The sequence below is a fragment of the Hyperolius riggenbachi genome, chromosome 4, assembly GCF_040937935.1.
Source record: "Hyperolius riggenbachi isolate aHypRig1 chromosome 4, aHypRig1.pri, whole genome shotgun sequence".
NCBI classification, from domain to species: Eukaryota; Metazoa; Chordata; class Amphibia; order Anura; family Hyperoliidae; genus Hyperolius; species Hyperolius riggenbachi.
This window is the reverse complement of record NC_090649.1, coordinates 109,725,892-109,749,286: the sequence shown is the minus strand read 5'-3', so window position 1 is coordinate 109,749,286 and position 23,395 is coordinate 109,725,892. Positions and strand designations below refer to the sequence as shown.

Sequence of the window (23,395 nt, the reverse complement as noted above, 5' to 3'; positions counted from 1 at the left end):
CTTTACCACACAGAAACCGGATGGAGTTTCTTGCCAATATCAACTACTGCAATCTGCTGGATATACGGCACAACTGCAATGCTTTCGAAATTTGCACCAGGAAAAAGGAACAAAAGACACAACAGTATCAATATCCGAATTGCAGGAAAATAAAAAATAAATTGCAGTGTGGTGTGAATGCTATGCGATTTCCCTGCGCTCCTATACAAAATGTAGCAGGACGGCAATTGCATTTAGGATAAAATTGTGTTGCAAATGAAAAGGTTTGCCATGGTTTACATTCATTTCACTGCGTTTTGCTTACCAATCAGAAACAGATTGCATAACACTGGTAGTGGAAACGGGCCCTAACATGGACAACTATTAGACTATGTACTAGGCAATCAACTCCATTCCCCTTCTCCTGACAGCTGCCTGGCCTTGGTACTGGTGCAGTGCCTAGGCAATATCACCAGGAGGCTAGGCAGGGCCACAACATGAAGCACAAGGGCATGACTGGGATCCACTGGCAGTTCCGCAGAGCCTCAGTGGCAGCAGCCTGGGCTTCTGAGGTAGTAAGGTTGTATAGTACAGGCATGGGAAAACTTGGCCCTCCAGCTGTTGAGGAACTGCAAGTCCCACAATGCATTGCAGGAGTCTGACAGCCACAGTCATGACTCATAAAGGCAAATGCATTGTGGGATTTGTAGTTCCTTAACAGCTGGAGGGCCAAGTTTTCCCATGCCTGATATAGTATATAGGCAGCTCCTCTGCTTACAAACAACTTCTGTTCCAGGAGTGTTTGTAAGTTGAATTTGTAAGTGGAGTCATATGTTACAATGAGATATTGATAAATGTTTTACTTTTGGAGGATTCTGGATTTAGACATAACTATTTTTTGGGTTGTTTTCAGTGTGCTTTTTAAGAGCTTTAAACAACTTATAACAGTTTAGACAATACTGTACCATTTAACAACAAAATTATGTAATACAAAATGCAGTAGTGTATATTATGTACAAGAAGACAACTCTGTATCTCTGAAACATTGTAACACAAGTCATTTGTAAGTAGGGGACAGCCTGTATATCAGGGGTAGGGAACCTATGGCTCGGGAGCCAGATGTGGTTCTTTTGATGGCTACATCTGGCTCACATACAAATCAGTTGATTCACTAGGTTACACTGCTCAAGCAGCGCAGTGTGGCAGCGCAAGTAAAATGATCAAAGTAGTACACCCTACTGCTGTAGCATGCACTACTCACTTACTCATGCTACCCCAAAACTAACAGCTGCTCCAATTGTCCCAATCTGGACCCTGTCAGGTCCAGTGACTTTGTAGAACGAGATCCTACAAAGTGAATCAACCCCTAAGTCAGCTAGCTAGCCGTTAATTGATATTTTTTCTGTCTGGCTCTGGAAATTGCTGATGTTGCTGAAACCCAAGAGAAGCTGAAGATGTGTCTGACACTTCCGCTGCTCAGCGGATCAACTGTATACACATCACCATGGCAACAGGGATGTGAGCACTACTGTCCTAGTTTGAAACGCATTGTATGGCTCTCAGGGAATTGCTTTTTAAAATATGTGGCGTTTATGGCTCTCTCAGCCAAAAAGGTTCCTGACCCCTGCTGTATATGGTCTTACCACCACTTTACTGCCCTCTACAGGATTACTTTAAGGATTGCAATATACATATGTATTTACTGACCCAAAGACAGAACTCAGGCTTAAACCTCTATTTCATTATTGGTAACAATGTGAACTGGCTCTGGTTAGGCATCTGAATTATTCATCTCTTGATCAGCTATTCTGTAAGCAGTAGCTTGGATTACCTGATGCCACCTTTGGCTGGTTTCCAACAATGCCAACTGTTCTGCCATTCATCCTAGCAAAGCCTACAACAATGTTCTTGGCATAATTGGGCATAATCTCAAAGAACTCTCTCTCGTCCACAATCTGAGGAGATAAGGAGAAATCACATCCAATAACCCAAAGTACAGAGCAATGCAACAATTTTTTTATTCTATACAGTATAAACTCATTCTAGTAACCTCCAAGGGCCCAGGAAAAGTGGTTAACAATATTAGAAGTTTACTATATAAAATTGTCCTAGAAATGGCCAAGCATGCCCTGGTACATTCTATGCTGCAAAGGGCCAACTCTGTCCTCCCACTGGAGGTACAGTACAAGCACTTGCACATTTGGTGGACTACAAGATTAAGTATATCTTAGGGCTGCAGTCAGGCTGGACAGATCACCAGTACAATATCCAGGGCTCATTAAGAATTTCAGCAGTCACTGAACAGAGGCTGTCACTCGCTTCCTGTGAGCGGCTCTGATACCTCTGTGGGCGGGACTTAGCACGCCCCTCTCCACCCTCCTTCGTTTTGCAGTGAGTAGGCCCACACTGATCTGCACTACAGGTGAAAGTAGCCTGTACTGTGCTCCACACACTACCAGTAGTGTCATCGCTAACAAGGGAAGAGATACCCGTGAGTGCGTACAATCCCATGGGAGGACTGTAACGATACTTTAATTGGTGATTGCAAAGTTGAATGAAGTGGTAACTCTACATCTTGTTTGGTTATGTTCACATTATTCCTCATTTTCCCCAGGCTGCTTTTTTGTACAGTACTGTATATCCAGGGCCATTCTTTTTGTCTTCCAAATGTTAATAGGCATCAACTCACCTGCAACCAGCCTGAAGAGAGCAGCTGACCATGGGTTTCACACTGAGTCAGCGTCACGTAGGGGCCAAAAAATATGTTTACTATAGCAAAAGTTTTATTATATCAGACTTTACTATACCAGGCGTTGCTCCCATAGACTTAGAATGGAGATTGTCCAGGACCTGGAGAGGTAGTTTACTATACTTGAATGTTTACTATATCAGATTTTACTATAACAAGATTTTGCTGTATAATAAAGTCCGTCGCTGTGTCCTCCTGTGTCCCTGCGTTGTGCTTGGCACACATGCGCAGCACACAGATGGACTTCAGAGAGCACAGGAGGGTGGGGAGAAAGGAATCTACGGTCGTGTGCGCACACAACACGTCATGCGTGGGGGAAAGCGGCCGTATGTGTGTGGGGACAGTGGCCCAGCGTTTAACTGGCGAGCCTTTCAGCTGGTCCAATAATCATCAATCATCATCATCATTATGACGTAGCAATGCAACACTCTACTATTATCCAAGAATAATCATCATCACAAACATCTGTGGTACTATTAATCCATCCCTTCTGTAGGTATTCAGATATTGGGCATGACTACAATGTAAATAAAAAGGTAAAACAACTATTGCACACTAATAGGTCTATTGCACACTAATGTGGTACCGGTAATTATGTATTGTAGGATTTGGTAGCAGAACTTGGGATACAATGTACAGTGGTGGAAGGTCCTAATGCCATTTACTGCTGAATGCCTCTACTAACTACTTTCAGCAACAATGACCCCAAAAAAAGCCAGTTAACCAGCAAACTGGATTTAAAGGATACCCGAGGTGAAAATAAACTGATAAACAATTGCATCTATCCTTCTACTAGAAATAAATTTTTAAGATATCCCACAGTTGTATTTTATATTTAAATCTACATTAAGTTTTTACTGTTTCATTGTTTCTGCTCAACGACTCATTCATTGAAGTATGCCAGAGCTAAAATCTATGAACCATTGACCTTTTTATCTCTTTCCTGCTCTGAGAAGCCATTTTCTGCTAGGAAAGTGTTTTAGGACTGTAATGCCTTATCACTGAGGGTTACATTGTAGTCTAACACAGTGCTGTCTCACACAGGAACTGTCACTTACATACCTGATTTTTAAGCCTTTCAGGCAGGGAAAGAAAAACAGGAACACCGCATAGTTATTTGTGTGCTGGGCACTGTACATACCCATGTCTATCATCATGTCACCTTGGGTATCCTTTAATGTAGGGGTCCCCAACCCCCAGCCCACTGCCGGGCCCAGGATGTGCTAGGCAGGGCCGTGCTCATCTGACTTTGAAGTGCACGGACCGAAGCTGCAAATAGCGAGTGAGTCATTGAACTTGGCAGGATACTAGGAAAGCAGAGCAGTCTGCAGCCATTGTTACTGCTGCTACCTGGTGTTTGTAATTTGTATTGCAGTATGCTTTCTGTCTGTGCAGCCACTGGGTGGCAGCAGTGAGGATGACTGGTTTGGGACACACTGCTCTATTACCAGCCACATAGGTGAGCACTGAGCAGCTTTTGCTGGAAGAATGGAAGGCTTTTAGGGAAGAAAGTGAGTCTGGGGAGGAGGGAAAGGCGAAGTGAGTGTGAGGAAAGGCGAAGTGAGTGTGAGAAGGAGGGAAGGGCTGTGGGGTGGGAAAAAGCTGGAGGTGACTGTGTCAGTAGATAGGGAAGCCCAGACAGTATCCCCCTCTCTTTCACCAAATGGCTGTCGCATCAAATGTACCTTGTGCTGGTGGGTTATACAGCAGAACATCTTTCCAAATTGCTAAGGGTTATGATGGTGGTAGTTGGGTAGGGATGGTGCTACCAGGACTTCTTTATGTAATGCACTGACACCCTCCCCTCTTTCCAGTCACTCGCACGCACCGCCGGTCCCTGGAAAAATGTCCTGATGCTGAAGCGGTCCTTGGTGCAAAAAAGGTTGGGGACCACTGCTTTAATGGTTAGGTGATTCGATAGCTGCCCCATACCCCTACTAGATGTAACTACTTTGCAAATGTTCTGACATTAAAGTGTGTACGTGTGTGCGCGCGCGCGCGTTTTCAGGAGTTTGGTATTCCTCTTTATTACACCAAAATGCCCATTTATTTCAAATCCTAAATGCTGAGTGGGATCATTATCTGAATTTCACATTCATTGTCCAACTGCACAGACCTTACTTAGTATAAAATAGGCCTTACCGAATGGACAATATCCAGCATGTCGTAGGCTTTTGTGGACTCCATGGGAACTATAGTGTCTAATCCTGGCACAAGGCGGTCACTGACAGACAGGAAGAAAAGTCAATTATTAGTATCTCAATAAACCGGTTGTCACCACACATAACACTGTACAAGAGAACTGTAACTGAAGGCTGTGATAGAACACAATTGTGTGCAGCCAGGATATAGATTGCTCACCTGGGGTCATGACACTCTCTGATTGGTGCTGGATCTTTGTTGCTTAGTGGAAGGTAGTTAAAGAATTCCCGTAGGTTTAATAAAGCATCTACATCATTTTCAAAAGCTCGATGAGCCACCCCTGTATGACCACAAGAAAAAGAGAATTAACCTGATGATTCTATAAAAAATGGAAGAAAGAGGTCTATTCTATTGGCTACCACTACCTCATACTTCACTGCCACAAATTTAGACAAGCCTACGCTATAAGACGTAGTAAACAATCGATATCTCCCCAATATCCATTATTTTCACCTTTACTCACTCAGTACTAACTCACATCTCATTACAGTGTTCTCAAAAACGTTTTCCAGCCGGGTGGCTTGACATTGTAGCCAGGTGAGCTGAGAAGGTGGAATGCAGGGGCAGCTGACTCTGCTTACAGCATAGGAGGAGGATTTATTTTATTTATAAAGCGCCAACATATTACGCAGCGCTGTACATTAGTTAAGGTTACTGACAGTGTTTAGGGGAGACATACAGCAATAAGACAATACAGGAATACATGCAGCACAGTATTAGTACCAGGTAATGCTTAGTCAGTCACTGGAAGGGAGCATGGAGATTAGGCAAGAGTTCACTCAGATCCATAGGATGGGTGTACAGTGATGGAGGTGCGTGATCAGGTAGGACTCAAAAGGAGGAGGACCCTGCCCAAAGGCTTACAATCTAGAGGGAGAGGTAGGGACAAGAAAGGTAGGGGACCAGAGTTCAGCTGCGGGTTTAAATCACTAGTGAGGGAGGGTAGGCCAGAGTAAAAAGGTGAGTTTTGAGGGTTTTCTTGAAGATGTTGAAGGAGGGGGAAACCCTAATAAGGGGAGGTAGGAAGTTCCATAGTGTTGGAACAGCTCATAAGAAGTCCTGGAGGTGTGCATGGGATTGGGTGAAAGCCGGGTGCTCCCCAAAATTAGCCAGGTGGGGCACTCGGCTAAAAAAAAGCATGGATAGAACACTGCATTAGAGATCTTATTTAATAGAGTCCACATTGCCGCTAGTTTTGTAATGCTTGATGCGGTACAAAAAAAAAATAAAAAAAAATTATACAAAGAAAGTGTATCCTTGCTTGTATACCCAGCTGGCCATGTGCACACACACCCTCCCCCACGTCTTGCATAAAATGAACGGTCTTTGCTGATCAATATTCGGTTGATAAAGTAATAGAACATCCATTGGGACGGACTTCCATTACATTTTCGCTGGTTTAATGTTTGTCAAATCTAATATCCACTCGACTAAAAACATGAAAACTGAATAGGGATATTATAAAGAATAGGCTGATGTATCAAATAGGCTCTAGTAACCTGAGAGAGCTGTATGAGTCTTGGCACCACCAAGGTCCTCCTGTGTCACATCCTCATTGGTCACAGACTTCACCACATCTGGACCTGTAATGAACAGGTAGGAAGTATCCTATAAATGTAAACAGAAACATGATAACATGCATGTCAATAGGGTATATTACTGTTATTTTTTAATATATGGGTTTGTAATTAGTGATGGATGCAAAACTGAAAAAAAAAATCACCTTTATTTCCAAATAAAATATCGGCACCATACATTGTACTAGAGAAATATTTTAAATGTTGCAATAATCGGGACAAATGAGCAAATAAAACGTGTGTGTTTTATCCTCAGTAGAACATTTTACTTTAAAACTATAATGGCCGCAGATCGAGAAATTATATTTTTCTTCTTTTTCCCATTAAAATGTGTTTAGAATAAAATTATTAGCAAAAAGTACCACTCAAAGAAAGCCTAATGGTGAAAAAAAACAAGGTATAGATTGTTTTGTTGTGAAAGTAGTAATAAAGCTATACGAGCATGAATTGAAGGAGCGCTGACATGTGAAAATTGCTCTGGTTTTTAAGGGGAAAACCCTTGGAGGTGAAGTGGTTAAACTTCATGCAATAATCCTAGCCCAAATGAAGGGATCTCACACTGCACAGTCAAATTGTGAAGTAATGCCTCAGTGTGTAGAAAAAGGAAGGTTGTAGGATACAGTCAAATACTCATTACATATATAGCAAAATCATATCACTTTAATCAGTTTTCCTTCAGGGCCCATTCACACTAGAAATCGCTAAACGCTAACGCAAACCGCTGAGCGTTTTTCTGGCGTTTTTTCCTAGCGATTTTTCACTGTATAGAGAGCGTTTTTCCAGCGAATAGCGTTTTGCGATTTCTAGTTCAATTCAAATACTTTTATTGAATCGCTAATCGCTCCAGAATCGATCAGAAAACGCTGCATGCAACGAGTTTGCGTTTCAGCAAATCGCTAAACGCTTAGATGAGAACACTTCCATACACTTTCATTGTGCACACGTTTTCCAAATCGCTAGCGATTTTCAGCAAAGCTGAAATCGCTCTGAAAACGCACAAGTGTGAATGGGCCCTGAGAGTTAACACGACAGCGCTGTTAAGATTTCCCCCTACTGGGGAGAGGTCAACGTGAAACTAAATTCAGAATTTCCTCTCTGCTCTAAAAGATTAACCACAGTATGATAACCTTTATGGAAAACAAATTTCTTCAGGTTTTTTCTTTAGGGTTTCCATAAATTGTAATGAAGTTTTGCTTGGTTTCACTTCTGCAGAAAGCACTGAAAGGGGGTTATACTTAAGTGTTTACTGTATAGAGAGCTACCTCCAAAGAGCTCTCCTGTAGTCTATTCACAGCTGCTGATAAGAATTAAGACAGGTTGATTTGCCTAAATAAACACAGAACAGAAGAAGCCAATTTCTTCAGCAACTATATGTGGAATAAAGACTTTTCATTGTGTGCTGTGGAAGAGTTTGGGTCCACTTTAACCACTTGCCGACCGCGCACTCATAATGCGCGTCGGCAAAGTGGCAGCTGCAGGACCAGCGACGCAGATCTTCATCGCCGGCTGCAGGCTAATTAATCAGGAAATAGCCGCTCGCGCGAGCGGCTGCTTCCTGTCAATTCACGGCGGGGGGCTCCGTGAATAGCCTGCGGGCCGCCGATCACGGCTCGCAGGCTAAATTTAAACACAAGCGGAAAAAATCCGCTTTGTTTACATTTGTACAACGCTGCTAACAGTAGCAGCGTTGTACCAGATCAGCGATCCGGGGATCGCTGTCACATGACAGGCAGGAGCCTGTTAGAGGCTGCACAGGACAGATCTGTGCAGCCTCGGATCTCCGGGGAAGGGAGAGAGGAGAGCGAAAGGGGGAATCCTGCGGTGGAGGGGGCTTTGAGGTGCCCCCCTCCCCCCGCCAACCACACGCAGGCAGGAGCGATCAGACCCCCCCAGCACATCATCTCCCTAGTGGGGAAAAAAGGGGGGCGATCTGGTCGCTCTGCCTGGTGTTTGATCTGTGCTGGGGGCTGTAGAGCCCACCCAGCACAGATCAGTGAAATCAGCGCTGGTCCTTAAGGGGGGGGGGGGGTAAAGGCTGGGTCATCAAGTGGTTAACTTCCTTTGTTTATTAAAGACATTCTTTTCAACACTAAAAACTAATAGGGACCAAAAAAAAAAAAAAAAAAGTTGCATCGCTTCTAACTTACAAATAATGCATATTCCAGTACCTTTAAAGGACAACTATTGCGAGAAGAATATGGAATAGGGCTGAACGAGTTTCGTTTTTAAACCGAAAATCGTGATTAAGGGTAAGACGATCTTGAGATAGTCAGAGCTGCGGTTTTCTCTGCCGCTGGTACATGCTCTGCTCCCTCAGTTGCGTGTGTAAATAAAACAGAAACATTTCCCTGTAAGTGCTGGAGAGGAGGACCATTGTCCCCTCTCAGGATGACAGCCAGGCTGGTGAATGGGGAAGTGTGGGGGGGGGGGGGCTGGTTTCTCCCCTACCCCCAGAAGATGAAGAGCCGGAGACGCGGCGCTGCCCAGGGGAGCCATTAACACAGTACTTAACTAAAACTTCTGTCCGCTCTCTACCTGGCGGGGGGACAATCTATGACAACTACTATTACTGGCATTTGTTCACGTGCTCATGAACAAGCGCCAGTCAGGCACGAAACGGCTGTAGTGCCATCATCTCACCCTGGTCACCCCGAACCCTGGAACACCTTAGCACCAACACCTGAAGCAGGTTTGAAACCTATAAGTGTTACTCACATGAATGTACTAAGTGTGGCATGAAGATGGAATAAAGCAGTTTAAAGTGACAGTTGCCCGGCTTGCTCTGATGTACTATATTTATGCCTGTTCCTTCCAAGTGATTCCCACCGGTTGCACATCCTTTTGCTCCTGCTGTGTGCCCAGTACAAGTGTGTTTTGGTGCGAAGTTTGTGTCTCTGCAAGAGGCTGATGCAGGCTGCTGGTTTATCCCCCTCCAGGACTTTATAGCTTAGTGCCGAGTGGCTATATCTTTCTATAGTGTACTTTTGTAAAAATTAGACTAAGGAGTTGGAGCAATTTTGGGTACCTTGGGGGGTGTTAAACTTACCCAGAAGCTGTCTTCTTTAACCCGTGCCACGTTGCGTTCCAAGACGCATCACGTGACTACAAACACTTCCTGTTTGAGGTGGACGCGTGACGTGACGCGGCTTGGAACGCAGCATAGGATGGGTTAAAGAAGACGGTTTCTGGGTAAGTTTAACCACCCTTCGGATGAAATCCGAAATAAACCCATTCGGATTCCATCCGGATTTGATCCAGAGCTCATCACTACATGTATGTCCAGCTGTTTATGGAATGATAATCATGCCTGAGTCATAAGATGCCGATGCTGGTCAGCTGTCACCAGCTCTAGTCATGTGATACTGGTGACAGGCTTATTGTGCATTGCTCTAGTGACAGACGGCCAACAGGGGCATCTTAGTGAATGTAAAAAGAGTGGACTTAATTACTTATTGTAAGCAGCCACAAGGAGCAATCTGCTTCAGAATAGAGGCAAAATTCCTACCTTAACCATGAAGGTGAAATCAGTCAGGGCTGGGGAGTAGACAGCACCTCCTGCACAGGGGCCCATAATCAGGGAGATCTGAGGCACAACTCCAGAGCTCAGCACATTCCTCTGGAAATAGAAGACACAGGTTATACATTGCTACACTATACCGGCCTCTCATCTCCATTCCCCTCCCCCGCTCTCCCCCGCATCCCACCAGGTTATAACTGCTGTATGTATCCACTGTTCATCACCTCATGACTACGCATCTGAGCATTGGGAAGCCACTTTCCCCTCAGCCGCCAACAGCTGCCTGCCAGTCACTGTGAAGCCTGTAGTCGCATGGGCATGCAGGAAGAGAGCAATTGCTTTAGTGATTTAGCAGCTGGAGCCACACCTACCTACTGACTGACATAGCTGCTCCTCTCCACTAGAGGGTGTGCATCAATGATTGGGGTGACTACAGTTTTGCAACTTATCTTTTGTACCAAGCCTTTCCTGCACGATTCATTCACATTTTTTAAATCTGTAAATCCTCCTTTTAGCTCTATGGAAATTGGTGTTTAAGCAGATATACGTGTTTTGTCTGCGTGACTATAGGAGGCCCATTACATTATAAGTCATTTAAAAACCACCTGAACTGAGAGGTACAGTTTATGGGGCTACCAAATTTCTTTCCTTTTCAACAATACCAGTTGCCTGGCAGTCCTGCTGATCTCTTTGGCTGCAGTAGTGTCTGAAATCGGCCATGTGGCTAACTCAGTCAGAGTATCTGATCTGCATGCTAGTTCAGCGTCTACGGCTAAAAGTATTATGCTGGGCATACATGGGTCGTTTTATATTATCAATCGGGCCGCTGATGGCTCGATTGATAATATTCAACCTGTCCGATCACCGCGGCGGGTCGATACCACTCTCGATCCCCGCGGGCGGACAATGGTAGAAACGAAAGGCAGATAAGAAGTGCCCGCGGGGATGAGCGGGAAACGATCCGCGCGGACGAGCGGTGACGCGCCGGCCGGCGCATAATCTAACCATGTATGCCCAGCATTAGAGGTAGAGCACACGTGTCGAACTCCAAGCCTGGAGGGCAAGATCCATGCCAGTGTTTAGGATGGACTGAGAAAGAGAGGAATGTGTTCTACCTGATGGACCACACCTTTCCTGATTCAGACCCATCAATTCATTTGAGCTGTATCAAAAATGTGTGAGGATCTTGGCCCTCGTAGGACCGGTTTGACATACCTGAGGTAGAGGATCAAAAGGAGAGCCAAGGCAATGTGCATTGTTTAAAAGCAAATAAATGTGTCAACTTCCATATCACTCTCAGTTCAGGTGTACTTTAATGCAGATACTAATAATGAGTACTAGTAAACACTTATGTTCTAGGAGAGCGCTGAAGAAGGAATACTTGACATTAGAAAACAGATGCCAATGGTTCCATTTTTTCTGTCAAACATGCAAATGAAAGTATGTACACAAAAAAAAAAAAAAAAATACATATTGAGTCTCATATTTTTCTTTTCAGTTTAAGGGCTCCAGTTTTAGGACTGCATTGTAAACGGCAGCTGACAAATCTGCTTTGTTGAGCTGCAAAACAAACAGAAGTAATAACCCTGTTAGCAGCTTTTTCTTAGCCAGATGAAACGGCTTCTATTTACATCTCCACAAGCTGTTCCACGAGCTCATTTGCATAGATACGTGATACTTGCTGTACTAGAAATCAGAAAGGGACCTTAGATGATTTCTCAGTAGGACTAGTACTACATGTAACTTTGTTTATCTCATCATGTTACTCAGGTTCAGTTTTAATGATTAAAATGAGAACCCCCTTGTAATAGGGCTACATGACATACACCAACAGCCAACACAAAGCTGTTTTCTAATGTTTCATTTGACAGTCATTCTGCTCTGGCATGATACAAGGAAAATACTCTTTCAAACAAGCTTTAGAAAAGGACAGCATTTACATGGGACATATAGCAAAACACAAACTAGGAAAAATCAGACTACAAGAAGCCCCACTACAGCCAAACCTTCTCATATTGTTTCTAACAATAGTAATGATGAGTTAAACTCACAGGTTTTTATGGCAACTTGTGCCTCTACAAGGGAAATTTGTGCTCACTTCCTGCTGAGATTGCCAGGCAAAGAATTCAGGGTGAACCTCTCCAACAGGAACAGGCATTTTCATTGCACAACTAAGGGCCATTTCACACTGGCGTGGTGCGTTGCAGCGTTTTGCCGCAGCCTAACGCTTGGGCAATGAAAGTCTATGGAGTAATTCATATTGCATACGGTGCGCCGGGAAGTACCCAAATGCGAGTGCATACCTACGTTACCGTGCAGCGAACTGGAAGTTGTGTAAGTCTAGGGCTACGTGCGTGATTTAAAATGCCCACCGCAAGTTTTAGGTCACATGTGCGGAAGTCTATTTTAGCAATATACTTCCACGCACGTGATCGCTTCAGCCACAGGAAGTGAGCATCACTTCCTGCTTGGCCGGCTGCCAGACGGGGATTACTGCATACTAACGCAGTAATCCCCGAAAAGGCCTATTTTTGGTGGTGCGGTCCCAGGACTGCACTGCTACTGTCAATATGCAGGTGTGAAACTGGCCTAAAGGTTCTGGCTAGAGATGGTTCATGTGTGAAGTTAAACAGAATAAAAGTGACAGATTAAAAGCACTGGACATAAGCATGTTACCAGGAAAATATCTGCATAACCAGCCAATGACTCCACCCCCTCCTGGATACGAGCTCCTCCAGAGTCATTAAGTCCGATCACTGGGGCTCCGACCATCACAGCTTGGTCCATAATCTATATAAAACAATGGAAAATTACTCAGTTCCATAATTATACACTCAGTGTAACAAATATAGCTCAATGCTAGCAAAGACAGCTTAAAGAGAGCCCGAGGTGGGCTCAAAAAAGAAAAAAAAAAAAAAAAAAAAGAATACAAAAAGCTCAGCCCTGTGGATCAGGTAGCCGCAAAAAACAGCACTCCGGTGGGGCGCAATGGCCCACTTTCACTTTGGTGACCTCTGGGTCACGACGCTGCCCTGAGATACTGCGTCTCTCTCAACGCGCAGGGAGGTGGTGAAGCGGCAGGAGGCGCAGCCAGGGAGAGCTGCCCAATGGCAGCTTAGGAAAGCCCCTGGCGGGAATTTAACAGGGAATTCCTCTCCCGTGTTTACCTGTCAGTTAGCTACAAATACTGTCACTAAACTCGGGGGGCAGAGAGCGGCAGTTCGGGGACACAGAGGCCCGTCATGAGGCAGAGAAAATGCCTCTGCTCCCCCCCCCACGAACCACCTTGGGTTCTCTTTAACCTCCCTGGCGTTCTGGACGAGCTAGGCTCGTTCAAAGACGCCGGAAGTCGCCGGTCAGGTCCCGCTGGGCCGATTTGAATAATTTTTTTTTAAACATGCAGCAAGCACTTTGCTTGCTGCGTGTTGTGCCTGATTGCCGCCGCCGATCTGCCGCTACCCGCCGCGATGCAGCCTCCCCCCCCCCCAGACCCCCAGACCCCGTGCGCTGCCTGGCCAACCAGTGCCAGGTAGCGCTGAGGGGTGGATCGGGACTCCCTGTGACGTCATGACGTCGCGACGGTTGTCACCATGGCGACGGGGGAAGCCCTCCTGGAAATCCCGTTCAGAACGGGATTTCCGGACGGGTGATTGAGCCGGCGGCGATCGGAGGGGTGGGAGGGACGCCGCAGGGAGGGGGGAATCATGTAGCTAGCAATAGGCTAGCTACATGATAAATTTAAAAAAAAAATGCAAAAAAGGTTCCCGCGGCCGCAGGAATCAGAACGCCAGGCAGGTTAAAGGAAACCTATGAGATCCTAAAGTAAAAAAAAAAAACAAAAAAAAAAAAAAAAAAAGTAGACATTTTACCTCAGGAAAGGGTAGCCTTTGGATCCTAGAGGTTTGTGCCCCCTCCGTTCCAGCGCTGGGATCCCTGAAGTTCTGTGCAAGCACAGGCGGCTGCACAGCAGCACGGAGCCGCCACTCGGGCTCAGCAAAAAAATAAAACTAGCCCTTTGGCTCCATGCTAGTGCACAGGTGCGAGCTGTATGCGCCTGTGTAGTGTGGGCAAGCTCTGTCCCCAGAGCTCTGTTGACGGGCTTGCGAAGGTACAAGCTACTGAACGGAGAGAAAACTGTAGATGTTGGGAGCCGCTGGACCAGCCTCTCAAAAAATGTTTCCCGGCCCCGGAGGAACCGTACAAATGTAAATGATTTTTGGATCTCAGGGAACCCCTGCACTTATTTTGCAGGAGGCCTTGTCTATAAGTGGGTGTGATTGTTTATTGTAACAGCTTTATTGTTTAGCCCTCATTTCATGTTTCTTCCTTATGCCTGGTACACACCATGCGATTCATCCTTCAGACCCACGAGTTGAATTGATCATTTCCGACAGGTCCGATCTGATTGCTGCATCAGGAATGACCGCAGAATGGCCTGAGCACTGCTGGGAGTATGGTAAGGCTACATGCAATGCACCCTTACCCTAGGTATTTTTAAAGCATAACCAACCCAACAACTGAGAATTATCCTGACACTGCATAACATTTATTACCTTGCAAATCTTTTGTGCGTGAGCTCCGGATAGGCTGCCTCCAAACACTGTGAAGTCCTGCAGACAGAGAAAACATTTAGTTTACACAATATATGCTGCGCACAGGACAGATAACTCAGTGAACAGAAGCAGAGGTTACCTGGCTGAATACATACACCAGTCTTCCATTAATGCGGCCCTGGCCTGTGACAACACTGTCTCCTGGATACTGCAAGACAGGAGGGGACATCATATCTACTGATCAGAGTTCAGGCACAGGGAGTGCAATTCAATTCTAAATAGTTCTAATGCAAGAGAGTGGAAATAAGTGAAACCACCAAGTGTCGATAGCAGAAAGTCAAAATAAAAAAAAAAAATTACTAACCTCATGTTACTCAACCAGAACAAAAGGATTTGGAATCAATATAAACAATACAAAAAATACATAGCAGAGGAAACAGTGCAGGATTGAATGACCAATAATAAAGCCTCATCTAGCACCCTCTTCCCTTCCCTACTTCACAAGGCGGTTCATCTGGTGCGGTGTGATCTCAGTATGGTGCCAGAGACACATGAAGCTCAGAATACAAGTACATCACATTTCAGGGTTGGGAGGGGGTGGGGTGGTATCAGGTTAGGAATGAAGCAGAGCTAAAGTCAAATGAAAAAAAAAAACAAGCCAGGCTGTAGTACAAGCCTTGAGATTACACTTTTTAAACTCTTATGTTGAAATACAAGTAGTCCCTGGTTAACGAACAAGATTGAGACTGTAGGTCTGTTCTTAACCTGAATCCATTCTTAAGTCAGAACACTGTACCATCTCTGTTCTCTTTGCCTCCAGTGTCCCCCTCTGTGCCTGTTTGCTCCCCCCATGCCCATTAAACCCCCCCATGCCTTTCCTTGTCTCCCCCCCCCCCCACATCCCCTCTGCCTCCAAGCAGCAGTGCTGGACTCTCCTTCCAGCCCGAGTCCAGCGCTGTCCATCTAGCCACTCCACCTCCTGGAGCCTCTACTGCACAGCACTGCTTCCTGCATGTCATGTCACATACAGGAAGCATGCTATGCACAAGAGTCGGTACGTAGCAGAGAGTGGACAAATATCAGTTGACTCAGTTTGGAGGAGAGTCCAGCACTGCAGCTGCTCCGGGGGACATTCACCGGCACTCGGGGGAAGTGTGAAGCCGTTTCTTGCAATTGCATTTTACGGTGATGCTCATACATGGACAGTGGTGAGTGCTGGGCACAGATCGCCTGTTGATAAGCTATCTGTGCCCAGCACCCACCACCATTCACCCGTATTTGTATGTATTCAGTTGTTGCATGGACTATGAATTTGTCATGCACATGTATACAGCACCATTAAAAGGTTTTTCAGTAGTGCTGACCGTCTCCTTCTCTAAACAATTAAAAAAAAATAGTATATTATTTCATCTTTCTGCAGAATGTCTTATGCAATGCCCAGTGAGTGCAAAGATCATATGGCCATATAACTTGTCCAAGTTACAACATAAAAATGCTACTTCAAATAAAGGTGTGACGCTGCATTTCACTGGAAAATACAGAAAAGTTTGCCTTCTTAAAAAAAAAGGAAGGTATTTGCGATAATTCAGGCTGGAGTGAGCATTTGATATCTCCCACAATGCATCACTGCTGAACATGCAAATCAACCTTTTGATATCCCTGAAAACTGAACACACCTCCAGAACTGCTGGAATGCAATAATGTGTCAGCTTGTTAATTATACAGAGCCACAATAATCCAACATGCATACAGATTGTTTTCATATTGGTTGGTACTCATCAGTGCATGGCATGGATTAACCTCCTTAGCGGTAACCCCGTGTGTAACACGGGGTAAGCCGCCGGAGGGTGCCGCTCAGGCCCTGCTGGGCCGATTTAGATTTTTTTTTTTTTTTTGCTGGACGCAGCTAGCACTTTGCTAGCTGCGCCAGCACACTCATCGCCGCCGCCCCGCGCCCGATCGTCGCTATTCGTTGCGGCGCCCCCCCCCCCTCCCCCGTGCTCTGCCTGGCCAATCAGTGCCAGGCAGCGCCGAGGGGTGGATCGGGACTCCCAATGGAAGCCCTCCAGGAAATCCCGTTCTTTGAACGGGATTTCCTGATCGAAGCGGGCTCGCTACATGATTTAAAAAAATAAAAAAGAAAAAAATTTAAAAAACTGCTGTGCTGCCCCCTGGCGGAAATTTTCATACCGCCAGGGGGGGTTAATGTGGCTCTGTGGGGTAGGACTTGAAACACCCAGAGTTACAGACTAACCAGCAAGCTCATGGTGAGCCAGAACCCCAGCGGTTCTGGAGGTGTGTTTAGCTTTCAGGGAAAACAAAAAGATGGCTTACATATTCAGCAGTTATGCATTGTGGGACACCTCATAATCTCATTCCAACCTGAATAATCACCTGCTGTTTTAAGAAGGCAAACTTCTGTTTTGCATAGCATTTTAGTAAGAGGGTTTTTTGGTGGTTTGGGGCACATAAAACATTGAGGGGGGGGGGGGCATGGGTACCTGTAGAGAAGGTAGAGGGACCGCTTGACAAAAGTTGAATAATAAGAAATGAAGCTCTTATTGCCACTCATTCTTCTCACTGTGGGGACCACAAATAATAGAAGCATACTCCTACAGAAATGCTGATACCAGACAATCTAATTTGCCTCTTGAGGGATCTCTATGCAAGACAAGCAGCAGTTAGAATGTAGTACAGAGTGACTGGCTCACCATTGGGAAAGAGTGCAAGACTGCAGTATACTGACATCATACTTGCTACATTTATATGCTGACAACACAATGCAAAATGCTGGATTAGATTACATTAACATGGAGTTTCTTTTCAAAACAAAGTGGGATTTCCTTTAAGGCCCGTCAAGCATGGGGAGAAACAATTCAAGGGGTTTCAGTGGGTTAAGCCGGTCGTGCACTACTCAATATTATTAACATATTAGAGGTTACTAATGATAAAAACACCAAACCTAACAAATATCTGTAAAAAAAACCAAAAAAACCCACCACGAGTGTGCCTTGGTTGGGGATGTACACAATGCCTGCACAGTTTACTGCACTGAGCAGTACAAAGCTAATGATGGCAGCCGTGCAACCTGTATTACATCACTGTACATTCAGGAAATCTGATCTAATATTCAGCGTTGAAAGTTGTTAAAAAGTAAACAATCCATATTAAATAGGTATCAGTCATTCACCATATATTTAATAGTGTACAGCCAGGGATAAGGTGCATACACATGCCAGAAGATTGCCGCATGCAGGGATCGGTACACAATCACGTAGATGACAGTTTGAGTGCCGAACAGACGCATTGAGAGGACGCAGTGCAGTAGGAGGGTTCCAGCAGGAGGGGTGAGGACAGGAAACTATAGGCTTGGACATCGGTCAGGGTCAGATCTTTTAGTGAGGGTACTTGGAGGTTTCCTAAACTGAAAAGTCGGAGTTGGACGATTTTTGTACCCACTTCATAGCACTGCAAGGGCTATCAAGGAGACGGAGCAATTTTGGGTACCTGGAGTCGGTGGTTTCATAAACTGAGGAGTCGGATGATTTTTGTACCGACTCCACAGCCCTGCTGCTTAGTGGACTAGTTAATGTCTAGCTACTTGTCTTTTGTGTGCAAGATCTGTCCCTGTATGGTCAGGGGAGGTGATAAGATTTTTTGTAAACTAATCAGATTACATATGTACCAACCAGAATTGCCAACTTTGCAATTCAAGGACCCTCTCTTATGGTATGGCCACTTGTAGTAAAGTTCCAGAAGAAATTATAAATTTACTTCAAATGCATGAGAAGGGAGTAGGCGGGTTAAGGTTTACAAAATAATGGAATAGGAAATTTTCACACAACCTAATGCAAACACCATAAGCAAGAAATCAGATTTACAAAGCATTAGAAGTCTGATAAATTATTGTCGCCTCACCAGAGCCCAAGTGTTGGCAAATGATAGTTGAAGCAAAAAAACAAAACAAAACTACAAAATACCACACAGAGAAATGAAATCATATCCAAAATCCCATGTTTATTGGTTTGGCATAACTAGAAAGAGTTTAAATAGAGGGAGAAGAAATTCACCTTGTTTCTGTCCTCTTGCATTCCAAAGTCTGCACATCTGTGTTCCACAAACATATCATACTCTGCAAAACTGCCAGGATCCAGCAGCAGACCGATCCGCTCCCTGGCTGTCAGCTTTCCCTGGAAGATGCAAAGAATACAAGTTGCTGCAGTCTGAACAGCTCCTCTGACCAAGCTAGGAGTTGTAGCTCTAGTTTAGTTTAGGAGACCCAGCAGGAAACCTAATGGGGAACAGTTCTCCAATCACAGCACACCTCTAGAGCACAAAGCGTTGCGATTGGCCGAATAGTGTGGGCGTAGTTTACTACAACCTGAAAATCTAAACCTAGCAGTTAAAGAAGGTGCTGTCCGCCCAATCACGGTAGCAGAAATTCCCTGAGGTTTCCTGCTGGATCCCCTAAACTAGACATGTGCCTGAGGTTTATTTTTTATTCACAATTATCAATAAATCACAATAAAGAGTGCCTAAGGTAAACACGACAGGCTCTGTCTTAATGATGGAGGTTTGAACGGGAGGGGGCTAGGGTTAACTACTTACCTGTTCTGGCATACCTCTAGGTAGGTGACCGCTCCACCCCCCTTCACTGAGGCTCTGGCCACCCCCAGCTTGGCAGCTGCTACCTAACTGGTGGCTGCCGAGATGGGACAGCGACAATGCAGGCAGGGGTTTCCAAAAAGCTCCAGCAGTCTCTGCATCTGCACTGCCAAGGAGAGGTCAGTGTCACCTGTGACCCAAAGACGTCAGATAATTCCACCTCACACCTACCCCCCCCCCCCCCCCTTCCCTCCCCACCCGTCATTAAGACAGAGCCTGTCCTGACAGACTTTGCCCTTTTTACCTTCGATACTCTTGAAGGGCTCGATCCAACTAGAGGCGGTTTTAGTTTTTTAAGCGCAGGCAATTTTTAAAAAAATTGCCCTAAAAGCGCTTACACCATGCTTTCTTATGCGCTAGTTCAGATTGGAGCGTTTCGTTCATTTTCCGATCTGAAAAGCGCTGCATGGACTATTTTCTGTCCAATTCTGCCTCAATGGAAGGTATAGGAAAAACGCAAAACGCTCACAAAATCACTTTGTGCAGCGCTTGCGTTCACGTTTAACAATAAATACATTGTATTTATTATTTTCCAGGCCAAAGAGTTCACTTCCTGACTTGCGTCGCGGAGTGAATTAAAAAACGCTCTGGAAAAGCACTTAGAAAAGAGCTTTTAAAAAAAATCCACTGGCCCCCAAGCACCAGAAATCGCAAAAAAAGAAAAAAAATGACGTCAAAAAATGCCTAACGCGAACGCAATGTGAACAAGGCCTAAGTGCACATTAAAGAATCTGTGGTTTCTAACCACTCCGGTGAGCCGGTGTCCCCTCTGAAAGATCTGCAAGTCGTGCTACATCAAGCATGCGTGGCCCAGGCTGTGCGCCTCCTCGATCGCACACCTGTGCCCGAAAGCGTTCTGAGCATGCAGTTTAAAGCGGAACTGAAATGCTTCTAAAAAAAAAAAATTCATTTACCTGGGGCTTTGGCCAGCCCCTTACAGCCTCAGAGACGGCGTGGGACAGGGAGGCTTTTTAAGGATCATTTCAGTTCCGCTTTAAAGGGATACTGTAGGCAGGTCAGGGGAAAATGAGTTGAAGTTACCCGGGGCTTCTAATGGTCCCTCGCAGACATCCTGTGCCTGCGCAGCCACTCACCGATGCTCCGGCCCCGCCTCCAGTTCACTTCTGGAATTTCAGACTTTAAAGTCTGAAAACCACTGCGCCTGCGTTGCCGTGTCCTCGCTCCCGCTGATGGCACCAGGAGCATACTGCGCAGACCAAAGACCATACTGGACTTGTGCAATACACTTCTGGTGACATCAGCGGGAGCGAGGACACGGCAATGCAGGCGCAGTGGTTTTCTGACATTAAAGTCAGAAATTCCAGAAGTGAACTGGAGGCGGGGCCGGAGCATCGGTGAGTGGCTGCGCCAACACAGGATGTCTGTGGGGGACCATTAGAAGCCCCGGGTAAGTTCAACTCATTTTCCCCTGACCCCCCCTACAGTATCCCTTTAAGTCTTTTCAAACTGCACGTGCTGAACACTCCATTCCATGAATGTTCCATGGTACCGCACAGGCCCTACTGGTGCCCATGTAGTGCGGGCACGCTCGCACGCAGTGGGTAGGGTGGCTGCGTAGAGGAAGACGGTCCTGGCTGGCAGTGGAGGGGTTGTGAACTCTGGAAGCCTCTGCAAGACCCTCCGGCCAGCAGCAACACAGGCAACCGCCTGAAAGGTGGTCGGTCATGAGCCTTCTCAATGCGTCCCGTGCACGGCAGCGTTTGTACATCCACAGTACAGGAAAATCACTACTGCACATGCACAGAACACTCCTGGTAACAGGAGCGCATAGCTTGGGGCTGTGCATGTGCAGTAACCTATGACTGGACAAGAGGTACTTATCCGTTAGCCGGGCGCATCCTCTAGGTGGCGACAAAACTCCACCAGAGTTACATCTTTCCCTACTATCCATGTCGGCCTGGAGGGGGAATAGTAATTAGCGCCACCTGCCGGATACGCCCGGCTAACGGATAAGTACCGGACAAGATTCAGAGGGTCAACGCTGCTTGCTGAATGGCCGTGGAAGGACAGCGCAGGCACAGGATGACTGCAGGGCCTGCAAGAAGCCCAGGTAAGTAAAACTGCAATTTTTGTTGTTGGCAATGTAACTAAAATGAGATCTACTTATCTGTAGCTTCTTCCAGCCCTTGGAAGGCCAGTCTCCATGGGTCTCCTTTGTAGCAGCTGACGACCTGGCAAGCTAAGTGGCCTCTGTGCATGCGGGAGCACAGGGCTGCGGAGCAGTGCCTTTCAGCGCTGCTAGATTTGGGCGCAGCCGGCGCCTCCATAGACTACAATAGGAATCATTCCTATTGCAGCGCTCAGTGAGTAACGTCGGCTCCGTCAGAATACGGAGCCGAGGTTGCTTAAAAACATAATAATTCGGCCTCCAGCAATCGCTGGAAGCCGAATTATTTCATTACCCCACTATCCATGGCGGCCTGGAGGGGGAATAGAAATTAAATCGGCCTGGACTTGTGCAGAAGCAGGATCAGCCACATACCGGCTGTGTCCTGCGCCCAAGTCTACCGGCGCCGATTTCAAATGTAGTCCAGGGCTGCGCCACTCGTGATCGCACTTACATAGCCAGGAACGTTCTACACAGGTGCAGCACTGCACCTGCACACAAAGCTCTCAGCCACGTGAGCATGAGCCCCACGATCGCGAGCAACACTTGCACATGTGTAGAAGCCACTGACTTCGCTGGGTCGGCGGCTGCTACGGAGGGGACCTGGGGAGAGCAGCCTGAGCAGACCTGCAGTGAGGGGCTGGAGGAAACCCCAGGTAAATAGATCTCATTTTATTACATTGCCTTACCTTTCCTTTAGGTATCCCCTTAAAGTGGACCTGAACTCTTGCACAGGACAGAAGGAAAACATACAGAAACGCACCCTCTGTGTATTTAGAGAGTTAAGCCTGTTTATTTCCCCTTTATTTGTGTCTAATCATAAATTGTAATTTGCGGTCTCCTGTGTCACATGACTGCCACGGCAGATAAGCTCATTTAAAAGCACAGGATGTTAACAATGCGTGTGCTTCCATGAATCAGGAAGTAGAAACTGTGCAGATTTATATTAGGATTTGTGTCAGGGGTAACAAAGAAATGTTATTCTTTTATTATGCTGTTGTGTATCTTTAGAGAGGTCGTTCTGAGTTCAGGTCCGCTTTAAGATAAGTCACGTGGTGGGGAGGTAAGGTTAGGCATCAGGAGGAGATGGTCTCAGCACTGAGGCAGCACGGCTGGACATTGCAGGCTATTTCCAGGTGTGTGTCCTCCCGGTCACCTTCTTGTGCTGCGCCTGTATCCTCTGCTCCCCGCCGCCTAGCAGGGCCTCGCTCCTCTTCCTCTCTATCCTCTCCGGCACTGACAGGTGGCTGACGGAATACAGGCGACCCGGCAATCCCCATCCCGCTCTCCGACCCAGCAGCAGCCGCGACACAGAGCGCACCGCCGCCATCACTGCTCAGTGCTCACTCCCCGCTGACCGGCCAATCACACGGCAGCTCCTCCGCCACGGCCCAATAGAACAGCAGACGACAAATCACCAGTAGGGAGCAGCCGGACCCGGCGAGCCAAATGACAGAGGAGCTTTCCACAGAGAACCAATCAGCGAGCAGTGCAGAATAGCAGGCCAGTCAGTGAGCGCTGTAACCTAGAAATCATGCAATGACAAGTGAGGAATGTGCTTAGGAGGGGAGTCCTATTGGTCGGGGAATGCAAACGGGGAGCCAGCACAGGAATGACAGGACTAGGAGAGGAATGGGGAGGCTCTATAGGAAACAGTATCTGTTTTTATTTTCACCTCAGACTCCCTTTAACCACTTAACGACCATAGGGTGACCATATTTTGATTTCCAAAAAAGAGGACAATCACAACAGCGTGTAGGCGTGGTCATGGGTGGGGCCAAATATACAAGACCTTAGCAGTGTGCTTGGAGGTCGTAGGTTCACAGGAGTGTGGGAGTGCTGGCGTGTGCAGGCATGGCGCGCTGAGCCGTACCTGTGAGACGTTTCGGAAGGTCGCCCCGGCTAATGCTTGCTACCCGCTTGGTGCTCTGCCTTGGGGTTCCGCTCTGCTTGCCGCCCGCTTCTTGCTTGCTCGGTGCTCTGCCTTGTCCTGTCTACCTGTCGTTCTGTTGCCGCTTGCTGTTA

The 23,395-nt window shown here is 46.3% G+C and overlaps 1 protein-coding gene across 1 annotated transcript in view; it reads right to left on the bottom strand.

Moving 5' to 3' along the window:
• The window catches only part of PCCB (propionyl-CoA carboxylase subunit beta), a 32,799-nt gene extending 10,065 nt beyond the window's left edge, over positions 1-22,734 (bottom strand). The window contains exons 1-10 of the mRNA XM_068280391.1: positions 22,527-22,734; positions 18,648-18,767; positions 14,717-14,785; positions 14,578-14,634; positions 12,701-12,814; positions 10,013-10,123; positions 6,430-6,538; positions 5,090-5,210; positions 4,871-4,952; positions 1,811-1,934 (exon numbers count right to left, since the gene is read on the bottom strand). Coding sequence (XP_068136492.1) covers positions 1,811-1,934; positions 4,871-4,952; positions 5,090-5,210; positions 6,430-6,538; positions 10,013-10,123; positions 12,701-12,814; positions 14,578-14,634; positions 14,717-14,785; positions 18,648-18,767; positions 22,527-22,700 — 1,081 coding nt within the window. The 5' untranslated portion in view covers positions 22,701-22,734. The remainder of the gene's footprint in view (positions 1-1,810; positions 1,935-4,870; positions 4,953-5,089; positions 5,211-6,429; positions 6,539-10,012; positions 10,124-12,700; positions 12,815-14,577; positions 14,635-14,716; positions 14,786-18,647; positions 18,768-22,526) is intronic.
• Positions 22,735-23,395: the final 661 nt, after the last annotated feature.